The 18,143-nt window shown below is 41.3% G+C and overlaps 1 protein-coding gene across 7 annotated transcripts in view; it reads right to left on the bottom strand.

The window, feature by feature from the left end:
- Nucleotides 1-18,143, bottom strand: part of grb10b (growth factor receptor-bound protein 10b) — a 63,460-nt gene that overhangs the window by 5,028 nt on the left and 40,289 nt on the right. For 5 of the 7 annotated variants that reach the window (XM_041043777.1, XM_041043781.1, XM_041043778.1 and 2 more), the window contains exons 6-16: nt 9,834-9,990; nt 5,294-5,409; nt 4,674-4,748; nt 2,864-3,001; nt 2,467-2,577; nt 1,956-2,054; nt 1,592-1,669; nt 1,189-1,305; nt 666-732; nt 452-539; nt 167-260 (exon numbers count right to left, since the gene is read on the bottom strand). In XM_041043777.1, coding sequence (XP_040899711.1) covers nt 167-260; nt 452-539; nt 666-732; nt 1,189-1,305; nt 1,592-1,669; nt 1,956-2,054; nt 2,467-2,577; nt 2,864-3,001; nt 4,674-4,748; nt 5,294-5,409; nt 9,834-9,990 — 1,140 coding nt within the window. Of the gene's footprint in view, nt 1-166; nt 261-451; nt 540-665; nt 733-1,188; nt 1,306-1,591; nt 1,670-1,955; nt 2,055-2,466; nt 2,578-2,863; nt 3,002-4,673; nt 4,749-5,293; nt 5,410-9,833; nt 9,991-11,669; nt 12,014-18,143 lie in introns of those variants that run through there. The other 2 variants (XM_041043783.1, XM_041043782.1) reach the window with 2 other exon arrangements.

Below are 18,143 nucleotides of genomic sequence, written 5' to 3'. Positions count from 1 at the left end.
CAATGTTAATGAGCTAGCAGGTGCAACATTATAACCTGCAAGGGATTACAGAAGCCCTAAATCCCAGTTAATGTCAAGGTTGATTTTATCGTTTCCCAAAAAGAGAAAACTGTCTTGAACCAGAAGAAGTGTCTCTAAAAATGATTAAACACCATGAAATGCATACCGGTAATATCTGGAAATGTTTGATTTTCTGGTGATGGCACAATGTGAGCACAAATGCCTTGGGATTACTCTGACTGACTCTCAGCAGAAACAACCTAAGCAACAAGAAAAGAAGGAGAGGAGAAAAACATTTAATTGACTGAAGTTTCATGGTGAGGCAGTGAGGAAATAAAACACAAAGGATACAAACATACAAAAACTATATAGTTTTTGTATGTTTGTATCCTTTGTGTTTTATTCACAGAATTGTAAAACTGCATCTATAACATTTCTCCAGTTCAGTTACCCATCTACTTGTCCCTGCTGATGGATAATACGATGGGATTCTTCTCTAGATATCCTGCCATGGAACCACAGCTGAGCTATGTGGATAACTACAGAGAAAAAAAAACAATATTTGAACATACATTTTTAAAATCTGTCATATTATTTAAACAGAGAAAGAAAAAGTTAAATAAATTAATGATCAATTGCTTTGATGATCTTAAGTTTGCCTTTACCTGAGCTTAGTGAGGAGTGGTGTAGTGGACTGTGGGAGCCTAATATGTTCATTCGTTGACTCCTCTTCTGAGAGAGATGCCACATCGAGACAACAAAACGGGGATTATTTCACGTGATGGTACATGAATACATGAAAGTTCAGCATGGATATTTCTCTTACAGTATTTCTCAAATACATGGTGCTGAAGCTTCAGTTTTCTAAACAATAAAAAAAAAAATCTATGTACTGTATTAATTATACTAACTTACTGTTGTGGATTATTGTTTAAGTTCAAATTTATTAGAATAAATCTGCCACTTTCCACATATTGACATCTGCACCACAGTCATATCAGCTTCATGAACACACAAACAATTTGTTGGCTCAAAATAACTGAATAATCAAAACTTACAACCAGAGGAAAATTTGTTCTGTATGAATATTTGAGCAAATATAAATAATGCCATCTGTAGAGATCTTTCTACAGGTCTGCTCCTAGCATTATTGACAGTGATAACATAAAAACTGAGGTTGTGTCTCACCCTCCACGCATGTCCCTCCTCCATGGCAGCACTCTGAGCTTCCACAGGGTTGTCAATCACCCTGCCTATCCTCCCTGAGAAATCCATTGCCACAAGGGAGTTCTCTGATACACTCCGCTAGGGGGTGACAGAGATACATGACAGTCAGAATGTGGATACAAAGGCACATGTACTACAAAGGCAGCAACACAAGTGCCAAGGTGGGGTTATGTACAAATGTAGACTATAAATCTACAAAAATAAAAACTGGGGTGGCACAGGTAAGCATTTTGGCTTGTCAGACTAGCTTGTTAGCAGATCTGTGAGTGTTTCAAAGCAGTGTTGTTCTGCTGAAATAGGTGGTTCAGTGATGCATGTTGTTTAAGGAGCTTTAGCAAAATTTTAGATAAAGAAGGAAACTTACCACAGGTGCTGAGAAGTGTGAAATTAAGGTTTTTCTTTGTTGAGGAATCTTGTAATTCTGGTACAATACAATCCCATACTGCAAAGAAAAGGGAACACACTGGTCAACGGACACTATCAAAATGGTTAATGTGTATTGTGAAGAGTTAAATGTTGGTAGTTAATCAGATGGGGTTAGAAATATTATTTTTGTTAAACAAACCAAACCCCTTTCTGATTCCAGCCCTGTTAAAATGCACTTTCTGACCAAAGTTACTGTAACTGTGCGAGAGTGTATATGCTTTTGTGTGATCTGAGAGAAAAAAAAACAAAAAACACACACACACCAAAAGCTATGTTATGTATTTTGACTACCATGGCATTACCTTAAAGAGTCGGAAGGCAGTCATCCAACAGGTTCTGCCCTGTTCGTCCTCGGCACACAGCATCCTCAACTCCTTCAGCTCCCCTCGACCTTTGTTGGGCTGCAAATGGGCATTTTTTCAGAATCAGAACAAAGATAATAACTCATTACGTGATATTGCATAATTTTCTCCATCACTTTTACCACCTTCATCACTGGTAGTTTTAACTGAACTAATAAGGATAATGAGAAAAACTGTTTTAACAGTCACTACAAAAGTTATTACTCATAAAATTTAAAAACAAAAGACAATATAAGGAAAAAACACTATTGGTTATTCGGTTCATACACTTCTCAAAAATGAAGCAGTAAATCAGCAGTAAACCAGAGCCTTGGTACTCATATATTTAGTACAAATGAATGCCAACGCCCTTCTCGTGCAACAGGGAGCTGAACAGGATGTCAATCATTACTCAGCTCATAATGTTTAGTCAGAAATCAGCTTCGTCTCACCCCTTTGATCTGAGACTCACCTTGATACAGAAGCCGTAGTCTGTGGGTGCACCGTGCTGCTTTTTGCCTGTGATGACAGTGAAGATGTTGCTGTCTTCTAGGTCTGCTAGTAACTGTAGATGTCTGGGCTCCTGGAGACAGAAATAATTAATAAGTCAGAACATCACAGAGAGACGCAGCCTGGAGGCACACTGAAAGACAGAGACGTATGCAGAGAGACCACCATCAATAACAAGCTGTTTCTTTGAAGGTAATCTTTACTGTTATAACTTTTTTTTTTAAATAATATGATTATTATATGATGATGAATTCTTTTATGATAAAATAATGACTGCAATTACAAAGCAAAAAAATAATTAAAAAAATTACATTAAATATATTCTATCACTTGAAATGAGATGACTGTGTTGTTGTTACCTTTGAAGTTCCCTTTGTGGAACAGTAGAGTCCCGAGCGCCGCAGAAACATGTAAACCTTCTTCCACGACTTCCTACCCACCTCCTTCACGTACAGATACCCCTGGATCTCTGGACAGCTGCTGGTTGCTAGGAAGTTCTGAAAGAGGGAGCAAGAAAGACCATGAAGCAAGGGACCAGCATGCAACATTATGGATTTATTCACCCTATAATGTTCTCTGTCAAGGACTCTCTACCTCAGGAGGGCAATGCTGGATCGCATCTGAAGCCCCCGAGCCCTCTGTCACTGTCAATTACTTTTTTTTTTTTAAAGAATAGAGTGTCATCTGGGCTCCTTGCATCAGTGAAAGACTGGCAGCTGACTGGCAAGATGGGCGGCAGCTTGGATTCTTACACAACATGGTAGCGACCACAGTAAAGTCAGACAGTGTGCTGCTGCCAGGAGAGGGCTGACAGGATCCTGACACTCTCGTGTGTATACATATATATATGCACAGTGAATACATTATTTATTTATGTTTTGAGCTGGATCTGTACTTAACTTCTAAAGACATTTCTCTATTTATTTTACAGACAAAAAAAAAATGTAAACACACAAGTGTCATGTTATGCTATGAGCCTGCCAAGATAAATACAGTGCATACACTGAATCAACCTACAGTACATTCCTATTGGGAACTTAAAGCCTAAATTGTGTTGTGGGTGTCTAAAGTATTTGGAATTTGTGGTTTTCATGTTTCACAAAAATATCACACCATGAAGTGGCAGGTTAAGTTATTAGAGCTGAATTGGAATATGTGGCTTGCGGCTAAGAAGGTAAACTGTTCCAGAGGACTCTTCAATATTTAAAGCACATGTTTCCCAGTGTTTTGGAAACAGCTTACAATGGGCCTCATGCATGAGCATTTTCCAACATTTGTGGAGCGCACGGTCACATGCAACGTTCATTCAAACGGCTTTCTTTTTGAGGCACACTACACCTAACCACTTTGCAATGACATGTGGTTCTTGCACCGGTGGTGAATATTGGCAACACCTGGTTGAGCTCAGGCAATAAAACATCTTGGTTTGGACAGCACTCTAATTGAGTGCAAAGATCTTGTGTTTAGAAGAAGTCAAACATTGGGGATTCCTCACAACTCTGGCTCGTCCCATCCCTATTCATTTATTGACTCCTCTATGTAGAGCATAACAGAGCAAAACGTCTATATGATCAGCAGGGGAGTTAAAAGCTTTCTGCGAGTGGCGAGGATGAAGGGCTGGATTCCACTTGTGGTTCTGTCTCTGACAGCTCCATTATATGATACACGAGAGTACCAGACTGCATGTAAAGCCTCTATCCATTAGGACCAAAAGCTCTTCAAAGTCCCAAGGATCTTTTTGTCTGGTCTCCTCCTGGACTTTTTGCTTCTTAACGTGTTTTGAAAAATCACTGTACAGCCTCTGAGTGGTCTTTGAGGTAGATATGTAGCATGACGTGTGTGTGAATTTGTACTCTGCAAACACACAGTAGGCAGGTGAAGAACTGTATGTTCTATTTCTGACTGCCTAATTCCATCCATCACAAGTGTCGGACCTGTGGCGCGTGTGCCGAGACAGTCATGTGTCAACAGGGGATCAACCGTAGTTATTACTGTAGGCTCTGACGAGACACACTGTCTAAGGGTCAGAGGTGAGGTATGTCTGCTTGATTGTATGCTATGTAGCGGGTGCTGACTCTGAGGTTAACTAATCTGTGTGTGCGTGTCAGGAAGAAGAGAGAGAATAAGTGTGTGTGTGTGTATATGTGCATCTGCGTGTGCTCTGTGTACCTGAAGGAGCTGAGATGGTGGAATCGTACGATTGGTTTCCTGACACCACGCAACCATGTGCTCCGGGAAAAACGTCTGGTGGAAGAAGGAGGTAGGAAGAGACGAAGGCAGGCAGACAGAGAATATCAGCCGCCGTGACAATAATTACAGGGTAGGAATTTGCGACAGAAACAGAGACGTCACGCAAATCTCATTAGTACAGTCAGCTGTCATAATATTTCACAAGAATACAAAATGAACAGGGATGTTTTGTCGTGGAACATGCCTTGCATTTCATCTCTGAAGCAAACTGCCATTCTTTAAAGTAAATAAATACTATTACAACACTAAAGCTTTCACTGAAAAATCTCTTTTCATGTGACTGAGTGCTCCAAATACTAGAAAGAGTATGGTGTAATAAAGCTATCCTTTAAGTAGTCCTATATTCAAACAGTCTGTTTCAAATGACTTGAAAAATAATAATAGTAATAACAAAACTGTAAAAACAAAATCCACGAGGAGCTATTGCCCCAGGTGTGTTTTTTTTTTTCTTTTCTACAGGCTATAGGTATAACACTTTCAACAACAGGACGTCAGGAGTGACACGGCATGTTAAGAAATGTCTGAGAAAACGCAATTACCAAGGGGTTTCTGAAGAATTCATATTTGGCATAGTTCTTCCTGAAGAGGAATCTACTGTCGCTGTTCATAGAGGCCTGGACCTGAACCACCAGCTCATGGTCTTCTAGACAGCGCTCTGAGGTGGGAAAGGAAAAGAGAGGAATAGAGAAGTTATTACTTATTGAAGTTAAACTATCCTACAATTACAGATAAGCTCATTTTAACAATAAAACTCGCTTTAATATAAGGTGTTCTGTCAAAAAACGAGAGTAGTAATATGAATATCTGAACAAAGCAGTCTCTAATATTATCATCACAATATTTCTTTTAGTATGTCAAACAAATTCAGTGAAAATCTCTAATGATCTGTGCTGATGCCAGAACTTGAGGGAAAGATATTTTGTGACTTTCTCAAAAACTGGAAACAGAAAGTTTAAGAAAACCATCAAATTGAAAGTGAAAGAAAAAGTACAATCACTCCATCTCCACAAGTATTTTGGTGGAATGTAAAGCACTAGTAATCTTGTGTATATCTATATGATTAAAGACTTTTCTCCTAAGGTTAATAAATCATTTTAGGCAGTACTGAACTCAGCATAAAAAAATGGTTAATGGGACCAAACTGCTCTAAAATTATCCTGGGTTTCATTTGACCTGTTCAGTGGCCTAAAAGGATCTTCTAAATTGCAGACTGGTTTCAATGGTTTGTGCTCATCAAACCAGCTGTGACAGATGATCACACTAAGGCCTTTCTCTTTTAATGTGAATAAAACAGCATGTGAATCGGCTAAAAGTGCACCCCTTGAATAAATGTGGTCAGAAGTTCCAGTGATTTATATTCCCTGACTGCGTTGCTGAAAGCGGACGTGACTCAGTCAATTCCAACGGCCTGACAAGTTTTCCCTGTAATGCCTTTAATAAGTGACATCCTTTCTTTTCCCAGAAGATTTAATTACCTTTTGTAACTCAACTAACTTTTGCAGTTCCCCTTTTTGATGTGAAAATGGGAGAACTTCTGCTCTGGCTGCACAGCTCGATCGCATCATTATCTCATTTCATGTGTCCCCTTGTTCGCCCTCTTTATCCCCTCTGTCACAATCTCTTTAACACTGTCACGACTTTTCTTTTTCTTTCCGTTTCATCCTGTCGTTTGTCTGATGAGTCACTCATGTTCGTGACAGTGAGTCACCCTGGCCACACTACTTCACTGTCCCAGAGTTGTTAACCTTTTTGAGCTGACAAGTAGAGGTCAATGTCACTTAACTCAAAGGACCATTTCATCCTATTCAGCAGCGTACCAAGAGTGGGCAGCGATGTACGGGAATAGGCCTCTCTATTCAAACACACTATTGTTCGGGTCTCTGAAATCGCTATTCTTGTCTACCACCCAACCACATGTGCACACATCAAGTATCACAGCAGATACATGTGCAGTGCAGACTTGCAGTCTATGCACACACACACACACACACACAGGCATGTAGACACTCAAGTAGGAATCTCACATACTGCCTCATCTCATACTGCAAAATGAAAAAAAAAAGAAAAATGACACACATTTATCACAAACACATTTCTGGTTTTCCAGTGGACCATTCAACATATACAGAGGAAATCAACACTTAATGGAGAAGTAGCTTCAACACAACAAAACATTTGACAATTATAGAAAAGATCCAGCAATCAGACAACAGAGCACCAAACAAGCCAAATTACTGCTTAAAATATCTAAATTACTGTTATAAATGCACCCATAAAATACACATGATTTCCAGAGGAATAACAAATACCTATATATGGAATTCAAACCTAAATATTCCCCTCCTTTGGAAGGTTTTTATCCTATTTTCTATATATATGGACACAAATTCACACATGCACACATCTACAAACACACACACACGCATACATACTCTGTAGTGGCAAAGGCAAAACCCTTCAATTTTAACAATCAGCACGCTGCTGCCTCACCACATCTCATTTACTGAAACTTCTAAACATAAAATACGATAAGTAGTTATTCCAGACCTGAAAAGAATACGGTTGCAGTGCAGGTGTGTCAGAATAGAAGAAGGGCTATAATAGAATAGACTTACTCTGAGCCAAAAATGATGTCATTCACAACAAGCCAACCTAACTGTATTTGGCAGCACAGTGTTGGCAGCTCTGATGAGAAATGTAATCAGATCATGATGGATGGTGAAATATTAGGTTAGAGCTTTGGGAACTGTACTTTGAATAATGCAATATATTGTCTAAAAGTTTCCTCACATGACAGCATAACAGCCTGTGTGTGGATGTAAATTCCTGAAAAAAAAAAGAAAAAAATGTACTGACAGAAGTCATCAGTTGAAACGGCAGAAATGAAGTGTTTTTACATAAGTTTTTCACCGTCTCTCTACATTTCACTACCAGGCACACTGCTCTATATAAAACTACACCCCCTTCTCTCCCACATCTGTTAAACTGTACAGACATGAGCACAGAGCACAAGCTCAACTTGTCTTCCACAAGTGCTTTATAATCGCCCTCTCCTCAGGGGGAGGTTGGGTTTTCTAACGTTCAGCTGGCCGCAGCTTTCCAAACTCACTGTTATGGTGCCAAGTCTAACACAAAATCACCCTGACAGAAACGCAAAGCTCTCTTTGTTCTTAATGTGGCAACAAGTTAAAACTCCTTGATTAAGCAGCATTTTTTTGACAATTGTTTTTTACTTTTTAGACTATTTCCTTATGGTATTTTGTTGCCACATTTAGATGTAAAAAATGTAAATCCGCAAAAGCAAATGTGCCATGCTCAGTGAGCTATACTAAATAAACCTTTCCTCTAACTTCAGTCACACAGTGTTTGCTTCTAAATCTATGAAGCACAACAAGTTTTTCTTTAACTACTACAGACCAGAAAACTAAAATATTAAAAATTGTTTTAAAAAACTAAATGCTCTACTAATATACTATTTTCTGAAAAGGTCCAGCAGTCATCATCCAGACCTTTTTACACCACACAGAGTTCCCAGTCTGGTGCAGCCAGAGCTTCTATTTTCAGGAGAGTGGTGTCAGTGGCATCGTCACTTGTGAACTAAAGAAGCTCTAATGTGAAAGATATGCTTCTATACTCCTCATCAATTATCTCCATCACCTCTCTGCTGTGTCATTTATAATACTGGATCAATAACATTACACCGACAGATGCAGAGAAGAGCACAAGTTGTCAGAGGTTTTGTTACAGTTCATCAGTTACTGCCAAGAGTTGCTACATCTCCTCATCCATAACCTTCAGTTTTCCCCTTCTCTTCCTTTAGCTGGATTCCACTGTGTGCCCTTCATGTAATTCCCCTTCAGTAAGAACTGAAAAAAAAAAAACAAAACATCATAATATAATCTTCTGTATACCAATCTTTCTTCACGGGTAGCTCGGGAGAGTAATCTCGGGTGGAACTGTACTGGATCCAGGATGAATTTAGACTAAGACCTGAATCCAAGCAATCCTGTGACCTTAAATGAGATTGCCAGAGTTAAAAATATCAGCAATGGATGTCGAATACCATGTGTGATACTCTCTGTTACTTTTGCTATTCTCTGCATAAACCATACAGTTTCCCTAAATCACCAACATCAAATTAAATGACTCAGTAAGGCTCAAAAGAGTCTAAAGATGTTGGCTTCAGGGGGTGAAATTGCTGTGTTTTGTAGAGATTATCTGCTGGTTCCCCAAGAGGCTGCTAGCGCTTTAATCAGGACCCCTGGAAAAGGCTGTCTCTGCTTGCAGTAAGTCTGCATGGAATAATTCTAGGAAACCCTGGGCTCAAACATACATCACCTTTCATTCATTCATGCAATTAGCATCAGCTTTCATGATGACAAGGTTTAGGGTTTAATCATCGGCTCACACTCTATCAAATCTATCATCTAGCAGCAACTGTTCCATCTCTAACACAACTACTCTGCATTTAGGTCAGACGTCTTGCAAGTGCTTTTCCTTTATCTCAACTTTCAGCGGTCTCCTCACTCCTGAATTAGAAAATCCCTGGTCTCTCAGTACTAAAGCAACTCTGACCTCATGCGCAATGCATTATTTATTTCCATCACTTTCTGTTCGTGCACAAGCTGATCAATACGTTTAACCTACATGGTTTTCAGTGACAAGCGGCTCAATGTCTGCCTCAGTTTTTCATGACATAGCACAGTCCTGCCTCTTCTGCATAATACTGCACTGCACTACAGCAACCTTTCACACAGTGTGTTGTACTTGATTAGATCACTGGACACTGTTCGTGCATATGCTGTATAGTATGTGTAAGCACTCATGCTTGAATACATGCCTCCGTGAGAATATGTGCCTGAACTGTCTGCCAAAGTCTGTGGGCACGCATGCGTGCATGCATACATGTGAATACACCTGTGTATGTCAGAGATTGTGTTGCACCTCTCAGCCCCCCCAAAAGTCCATGAGCATCTGTGCGGGCAAGTGAGAATGTGTGAGCATCCGTTTATGTGTGTTCACGTGCGCTTTTGTGCGTATGAGAGAAGCATTTCGGGCCTGCAGGGCTCTGCCCCTTACCTAGCCCTAGCAGCGGGTGGTGTTCAACAAGTGCCCAACTATTGTCATCCACACAATGGCTTTTATAAACCAGGAGCTGGCACAGGTCCCTGGCTGTCATGTCGGCTGGGATCTCCACCACTTTACCCATGCCGTCTTCACTGAAGATCTTCACAATCTGTGAGGAGAAAACAGAGTAGCGTACAGTCAGACCTTTTGAAGGTAGTTCTGATAAACTGAAGAACAGTTTCAATAAAGCAGGAGGACATTTTTAGTTATCTGTACCAGCAATATAAGAAAATGGGGAAAAACACAGATACACCTTTCCAGTTGCAAAGGATTATTTCAAAATGAGACATGTTTTGATTATCAATTTATACAGCACCACCACCACAGTGCTGCCATAAAAATTCTGATCAAGTCAATAAAGTTTTGATAAAGTCATTGAACACAAACTATTTTTCAAAACTCAGCCTAATAAGTGGGTGAAGCCAGCAATTTTCTTCAAACACTAGAACAGTATTTATCATATAGCGCCCCATACACTATAGCATACACAGGCCTGTAATTATAGCACACAATAGAAAAGAACAGACACTCAAGACTATGTAGCAATTGTGGTGTTAGAAATCACAGACAAGCATTACTTAAAGAAACTTGTTGGTGTAATATAGTAGCAAATATACTGTAGTGTATAACAAGCATCTGCCCTTGTGAACACAAAGCAGGACTGTCTATGCCCAATGGTTATAATACTGTAGCTTAAGGGGAAGTAAGCACCGTGTTACCAATAATAGCTTATCAAGAAAATGTATTCAGTGATAAGACATGACCACTGAATACACTTAAAGCTCTACTTCACAAACGCAAGTTCTTTTTTCCATAACATAAAGTTGAAATTGGGCCAGTAATAAGACTATAGACATACTGAATTTCAGGATAAACACATTTTTTTTGTTGAATAATTTATACCTTTTTTTCCCCAGTTCATGACTAACGGCTGTTTTCATTTTGTTTTCATTAATAATACAGAATCAAAAACATACTGAGACACTACAGACGAGTTATGTGTATAGGCAATATACAGGATAATGTATATACTGTATGGCAATGATGCATCAGGTGCTAAACAGATGAAACGCCTGGCTAAGACCCCATCTGTGTCAGAGACACACATTTACAGCCAGACGTTCTTATGTATCTGTATATACTGTAAGCTTTCCCTTATTATTTTCATCCTATAATCCCGGAAATATTATTGTCATCACTATTGCGGCAAACAGTACTAAATTTACTTCCACGAAGCGTCCACACGTTGGCTTTTCACTCAGAAACCATGCAGTCACATTCATAGGACACACATCTTATGGCCCACAGAGAAAACTAGAGCAGCCTACTTAACTTGCTGAGGAATCCAGCCTTGTTAGCCTACACAGAAATCCAGCCAACTAAGCCTACACATGTAATGTATGGATGCTTCCCACATAATATATCATGACAAGGGAATTCTGTTCTCTTCCTGAGCAAAGACGCAGCTTGTAGCATCACACTTTGTGCAAACTAGGCCTGAGGCGCTCTATCCATCCAAAATGCTCAAGACAAAAAGCAAGGGAACCTCAATCATTCAAAGCTGCTGACGAATTTTACTCTATTTTTTTTTTTATTGCTCTGCTCACATCTTGAAAAAGACAAATTGTCTTCAGCCCTTAAGGTGTTTACACATTCCATTTCTCGCCTCTGGTCAAACACAGCAGTACTTCAAAGGGAAATGCACTTAAAATGTAAAAAGAGACGGAGGCAAAGAGAGGTACAGACACACAAGGAGAGATAAGAGACACCGAAAGAGAGCGGTCTTACCTCTACGGCCCGCAGTAGGCAGCAGTCTGGGGAACACGAAGGCATTTTTGGACTGAGCCTGGCTCCCCACACACTCACTCACACACACAATCACTCACACACAGTCACTAATACAGAAAACCTTGCTGTTCTGTTGCCTTGTCTCCTCCAGAGAGAGTGAGAGATACAAAATTGAATGCCAGCAGTTGACAGTTGCGGTTCTGCTACCTGTCACATAGCCTGGAGACTAGTCCTTCAGTCTATCTAGGCCGCTGGCTCTGTCTGTCTGGAAAAAAAAAAAAAAAAAAAAGAAAGAAAAAGAACTGTCTGTGTGACCTAAAGCCGGTGTCTGTACAGCTCACAGGACAGAGACACAGAGACAGTCAGCGATCGGATGGCAGCAGGTACAGTACAGTGCTTCCAGTGCCGGTTGAGTCTGACAACTATCTGTCCTTCTCTCCCTCCCTCTCCCTCTTTCTCTTTCCCTCTCTCTCTCTCTCTCCCCCTCACAAAGGGTTACAGCCTCAGCCACGGGCTCCGAGGCACACTGAATCAAACCACACGCTCACCAACCAATCATAAGGCTGCAGCAGGCTGATGTAATCATTCCCACACAGACCTAGGAGCGCGCACGCACGCACACGCGCACACACACACACACACACACGCTCCCTGAGAGGCATACACACTCCTGTAAGACGCACAGACGCACAGTCACAGACAGACACAGCCAACTTTTTCAGACCTCTTGCAAGCTCTCTGCTTCAGTTTCTTTTCAGAGCTCGAAATGAGAGGGTTCATTTGAGAAGGGTGTGTGGCAGTGAAGAGGAGGAGCAGGGGCAGGAGCAGGAGTAGGAGCAGGAGCAGGAGCAGGAGTAGGAGCAGGAGCAGGAGTAGGAGCAGGAGCAGGAATAGAAAGAAAAAATGGTAAATGAAGGAGTAAAAAAAAAAAAGTTTGTCTTTGTCGCTTTTCTCGCTTCCAAAAGGTTTCAAGTGAGGGCTTGTTGGCTTGTATGTTTTTCTCTGCTTCTTTGCCTCTGTTTCCCTCTCCCTCCTGTCCTCCCTCCTTCCCTCTCCTCTCCTCTCCTCTCCTCCCTCCCTGTGGCTTAACTACGAACTCCGCAGTCAGATCTCTCTGCCTCTCACAGCAGTAACAAGACTCATTACAGAGCAAATGAAATGAAACAAACCTGGAGCAGCACTTGAGCACTCCGACCTTCTCCTCCTCCCCTGGTGGCTAGCTTTGTGCCAACATTCTTTCTCACTAAAGAACAAAAAACCTGGAGACTTTTGCACGCACACACACATACACACACACTCAAACCCCCCCACTCCTCCTTTTAACTCCGATATTTAATATGGCATCAGACAGACAAAAGCCTTGACACACCCCGTCTGGGAGAGGTGAGAACAGCTTTATGCTGTCCTTGAAACAACTTATTTTGTTATTCTACTGTTTTTTTTTCAGGGGACAGGAGTGTGCGTGCCTGTGTGTGTGTTTGTCCATTTGTGGTTGAAGTGTAATCCAGGAATAAGCAGAGTTCCACAGAAGGAAGGAAGAAACTGGTAAAAGCGATAGAAGTCAAAGAGATACAACTTAATTTACTATAGTGAGAAACTTTGGGGAGGGAGGGAGGGATAGGGGGAGTCTGTGGCTGGGGGAAGGGAGAGAGAGAGAGAGAAGTGTGTGTATGATTGCACATGCACACAGGCACGTATGTGGGTGTGTGTGAGTGGGATAGGGAGAAACAGCAGACAGACGGACGTGAGAAGTGAAGGGAAAAGGAGTGGGAAGCAGAGGGAAGAGAGAGAGAGAGAAACTGCCTGGTGACACATTACAGCAGAATGTGTAGTATGAATGCTTTCTACTGTTAACTACATATCTGGCCTGCACAGCTGTCTCTCTCACCCACCCCTTCCTTGCCACTGAATTCACACACTCACACAGACCGAGACACACACCCTTGTCTACGTCACAGTCAGTCAGCCAGAGGGGAAAGTCCCATGAAGGCTGCACAGATCACACATGCTGCAATACAGGATTTTACATACAGTGCCGCAGCTGTGACAGCTGATCGATCAGTCCATGAGCATCAACCCTTTTCACACAGAATTTGCTGAAACTCGTTAGAAAGTTGAGGAGATATGATCTACCCTTTTTGACAGTTTGGATGTTTAGGAGACTAGAATGATAATCTACTAACGCGGTTTATGTCGTAGTCATTATCATAGTCATCATAGACAAGAACAAGGACCCAGGTAAACCTCATGTTTGCCAATGGTGCTAAGTCAACACAGGTTGTATGTACATTCTGCACAAGTTAAGAGATGCCATCACAAGTGTGGCGATAAGAAACTAAAACCAGGAGGCCTGGGAGATGGAGAGAGTTATCAGGACAAACAGTCAGCAGCTGGTAGAAATAAGCAGAAAAAAACAGCATCTGTGGGAGCAGCCTCAGTCATCAGAAAAGCGTCTCCTTGTCTCATTCTAAAGACCAGCTCATCTCGACTGGTGATTTCAACAGTCAAGACGATACAGATCAGCTGAGAGTGTGAATGACTTCAAAGCTTGACCTGAACTAAGGCAACCGTTCACTCTTGTTGCCCGTCATAGGCTGCCTTCACAGGCAAGCGAATCATATCATGTAAAATAATTTGGGCGGGAGCCAGTGGCAATAGCATTAGATGGCCTCGGGAGTGGAAGGAATGAGAAAGCAGACAGACAGAGATGACAACAGAGTGACACATTTCAACTGACCTACTCTACTTCTTCTTGGTCTCCTTCTTAAAGGTATAGACCTGCAGGCAAAAAAATGAGGTAGGCATAGGTGAGAAAGCAAGAAAGGAAAAAAGAAAGAAAGAAAGCAGGAAAGAAAAGGAAAAAGAAAGGTTTCTCCTTTTATCTTCTAATGCATTTAACCGTGTCCTCATTTAAATGGTGGAGCAGAGCAGAGCGGGGCCTCTCAACCTCTCTGATGACTCAGGTCTGATAACTGCCCTGTGATGTAATACCCCAGGGAGAGACTGAGAGCTTTAGGCAACACACACACACACACACACACACACACACACACACACACACACACACACACACACACACACACACACACACACACACACACACACACACACACACACACCCTCACGCTCTATCAGACACACAGGCACCCAGATGTGCTCGGTCACGGATACACATCCTGGGATACACATAACATAGACACACACTGCTAAGCACATACATATCTTACATTTTGTGTATGTTACAGTTTCTGCATGTACGCACACAAACAATCCTCCCACAGACTCACACAAAGACACAGCTAGACAGAAACTAGACGGGCATAAACAGACAAAGAGAAAGTAAACTGCACTGTATGAGGACGTGCTTTTTGCAAACTGAAGTATGTACACAAGCATGTGTGTGCACGCCCAGCAGCTCACACATCCATCTCCTTGAGAATTGGCTGCTGGTCTATAAATAGTTCCACTGGTATTACGTACAAATTACAAGCCATTACATCAGACAGGAGTTACTGTGGCAGATTACAATTCTAAAAGTCTATTAGTCATTAGGCATACAAGCCCGCACACATGTAAGGATTCATTACATGTGGGTGATGTTATGAAGCACTTAAAGAAGGACATGCAACCTGGATAACAGCTGCAGCAGGGAGAGGACGGTCAGTGTTGGTAAAACAGCGTAGGCAAAACATCATGAAAAAAAAGGAAAACCACAGTTGTTGCCAAAAATCCATTTTCTTTTGTTTTTTAGAGTCTCCAAGGTTTCATATGTAGATTCACCCTTGATGCCAGCTGCCATGTCAAGTCTTCCTGGAATACTGAAGCAACAGGGGAATTCTTTCAGATTAACACGCACAGGGACTTTCTTCCCCTCAGTTGAGCCTTCAGGCTGTGTACAATTATGGCCTACCCTAACCTTAACCACAACCCTTAAACGAACCTTAGCCGTCTACATCCTCAACATCTGATTGGCTGAGCTTGTTGGCAACAGCATGCACTTACTGTACTCTGTTTTGTTTTCATTTACTGTTGAAGGTTGTACTGTGTCAGAGCTCATGCAGTGCTTGCAAAGCAGTACTAGGGATAGTTAATGAAATAATTATTTCACAGATATTTGGATAGTATAATATTGGTCATGAATTTAATTTTCAAAATTAGAATGGATAATCAGTCCCTAAGGGAGGGAACTGAATGTAGTTTGCACTGATAATTGTCTATATGGAAACTTTGGTGCTGGATTTTTTGTCCTGCCAAGGCAAACTTTTCCACTCAATATTTACCTTTATCTTCATCTTCTTTGTCCTACAACACAACAACAAAGAGCTGTAGCCATTTATGAGCTGATTTGGCTCACACGACCCACCCCATAGCTCCATCTTCCCATTAACAAGTGCCCTCTATAAAGCCCCTCTGACTGTAATGTGGTGCTGTGTGTGGCCTGGGCCACCCCTGGAAAATGACGGCCGGATGGAGATGGAGATGGAGACACAAAAACCTGAATGAGCCTCAGACAATTGGCCGTCCCCGCTCAGCGCCTGTAGTCAGCAGGAGTTGGAGGCAATAGCCAAGAAAACTTTGCTGACTCATGAGGAAGGGACGGTGAACTGTCCCTTGTCATCCAATTACAGCATCAAATTAAGACCCAAGACACAGAGGCCTATCTGGGCTCAGCGGAGCAAAAGAAGGCAGAAACGGATTGAGTGGGAACAGTGAAAGAGAGAATAGGGAGGGAGAAAGGGAAGGGGGTAGGAGAGAGGGAGGGATGGTGTATATAGAGAGAAATGTAGGAGCAAAAAAAAACCCCAGTACACACTGACAATACAAAGTCATGTACAGTGGCAGGCTGCCATCTGTGCCACTGTGCAGCCATGCATCATGACCATACACTGTACAGTGTATTGAGTATTTAGTCAGCCCACAGAGCCTGCTCTGTCAATGGAGTCCTAACACCCACTCAGGCTCAGTAAGTCAAAATTACACAAAATAAAAATGTGTAATCCAGGCTATAACGGGCTTATTTTAAATTAGATAAGCCATTTTGTTAGCTCCTATGGCCTTGCCTATGACCTTCCTACCTTTTGGTGACCTGGTGATCATAATTTCTTGATCTTGATCATATCCATTTTGTTTGTTCAAAACTGTAGGCTTCAAACAAATGATCTGATCCGTGTAGTGTGGAAATCTGTCCCGTCCTCCTATTAATTTATTCATGTGCTATTTATTTAATTTGAATTTCATAACAAAGGTATTACCAGCTGGTTGAAAGCTAAAACATAACCTTGCTTACTAAAACAAGATTTGCACATGCACAGTAAATGGCAACACACTTCTTAAAGGCCATTTAAGAACGGGTTATGACGATGAAAGAACCACCCCTTGTCTATTTACTGTGACTTCCTGCTGAGAAACACCCCGCATGGAGCCAAATATTTTACCAAAAGGAGTAAAGAGGAAGCGGATGCTTAATTGTGCCCCACGGCTGATTGCCAGCAAACCCCGGGCAGCAAATGTCCTTTCAGACCACTGCTGATTTGGACCCATTGTCCAATTACAGCAGGAGGGCAGAAGGAGGGGGCTGGGGAATTGTGATTGGGCAAACAAAGCATGACATCACTGGCATGATTATGGCAATACACTGGAAATGGTCCACTGGTTGTATGGAAAGCTGTGGTGGTGTTGCACTGTGGCCTCAATATGTAACGTGGTCTCAAATGTAAGGCAAAGTTGAGACAACCAACCAACCCATGAGACATTATATTTCTCATATTTACATTTTAAAATCTGATAAAACTTAGAGTTGGTACAAACAGCACACAATTACCATTCCCACAAGTAACCAGTTGCAATAATTCTGTGATTGAGTGAGTCATAAAACTACTGTATAATAAAGATATTGTATAACAGCAACTTTGAAAGAACACTGCAGTTCAGCAGCACTAAGGGAAAACATCTACAGGTCTTTGTGTCTCATGAGTGTGAAAAAAAAGCCTTGTAGCATCACTGACAACTACAAACAATCATTTCCCATTCGGAGGAATCACAGAATGTGTCACAGTTCTGTACAAACTGTCCTCAATAATGAGAAGTTTACTCTGGAGACGCCAAGATCACAGTGTCTGTCAAACTCTCTCTCTCTCTCTCCCTTTCTACTGACACAAATCCCTACTTAAAATAAATGTGGCATGTCCATCTTCCTTAAGTGTTCCATTCCATTCATGAGGAGAAAATAAAAGCACAAACATTAGAAAATGACACTGGCAACAACAATAACAAATGTAAAGATTCCTTTTCTTTTCCTTCTTGTCTCTGGATTCAGCTTTTAACCCTGAGTTGTTTCTCTGTGATTTAACATCCTACATCCTTTCACACTTTCAAAAAGAATGAACTTATAGTTAAGAATATAGTAAAGAGTTTCTTGTGGTAAAGGAAATGAGCAGTAGATGAGCAATACAGCAACAAAATAATCTAATAAAA

The sequence above is a fragment of the Toxotes jaculatrix genome, chromosome 8 (genome assembly GCF_017976425.1).
Source record: "Toxotes jaculatrix isolate fToxJac2 chromosome 8, fToxJac2.pri, whole genome shotgun sequence".
Lineage (NCBI taxonomy): Eukaryota > Metazoa > Chordata > Actinopteri > Toxotidae > Toxotes > Toxotes jaculatrix.
Note: the sequence above shows the minus strand (reverse complement) of the source record. Positions and strands in the feature narration are given on the sequence as shown.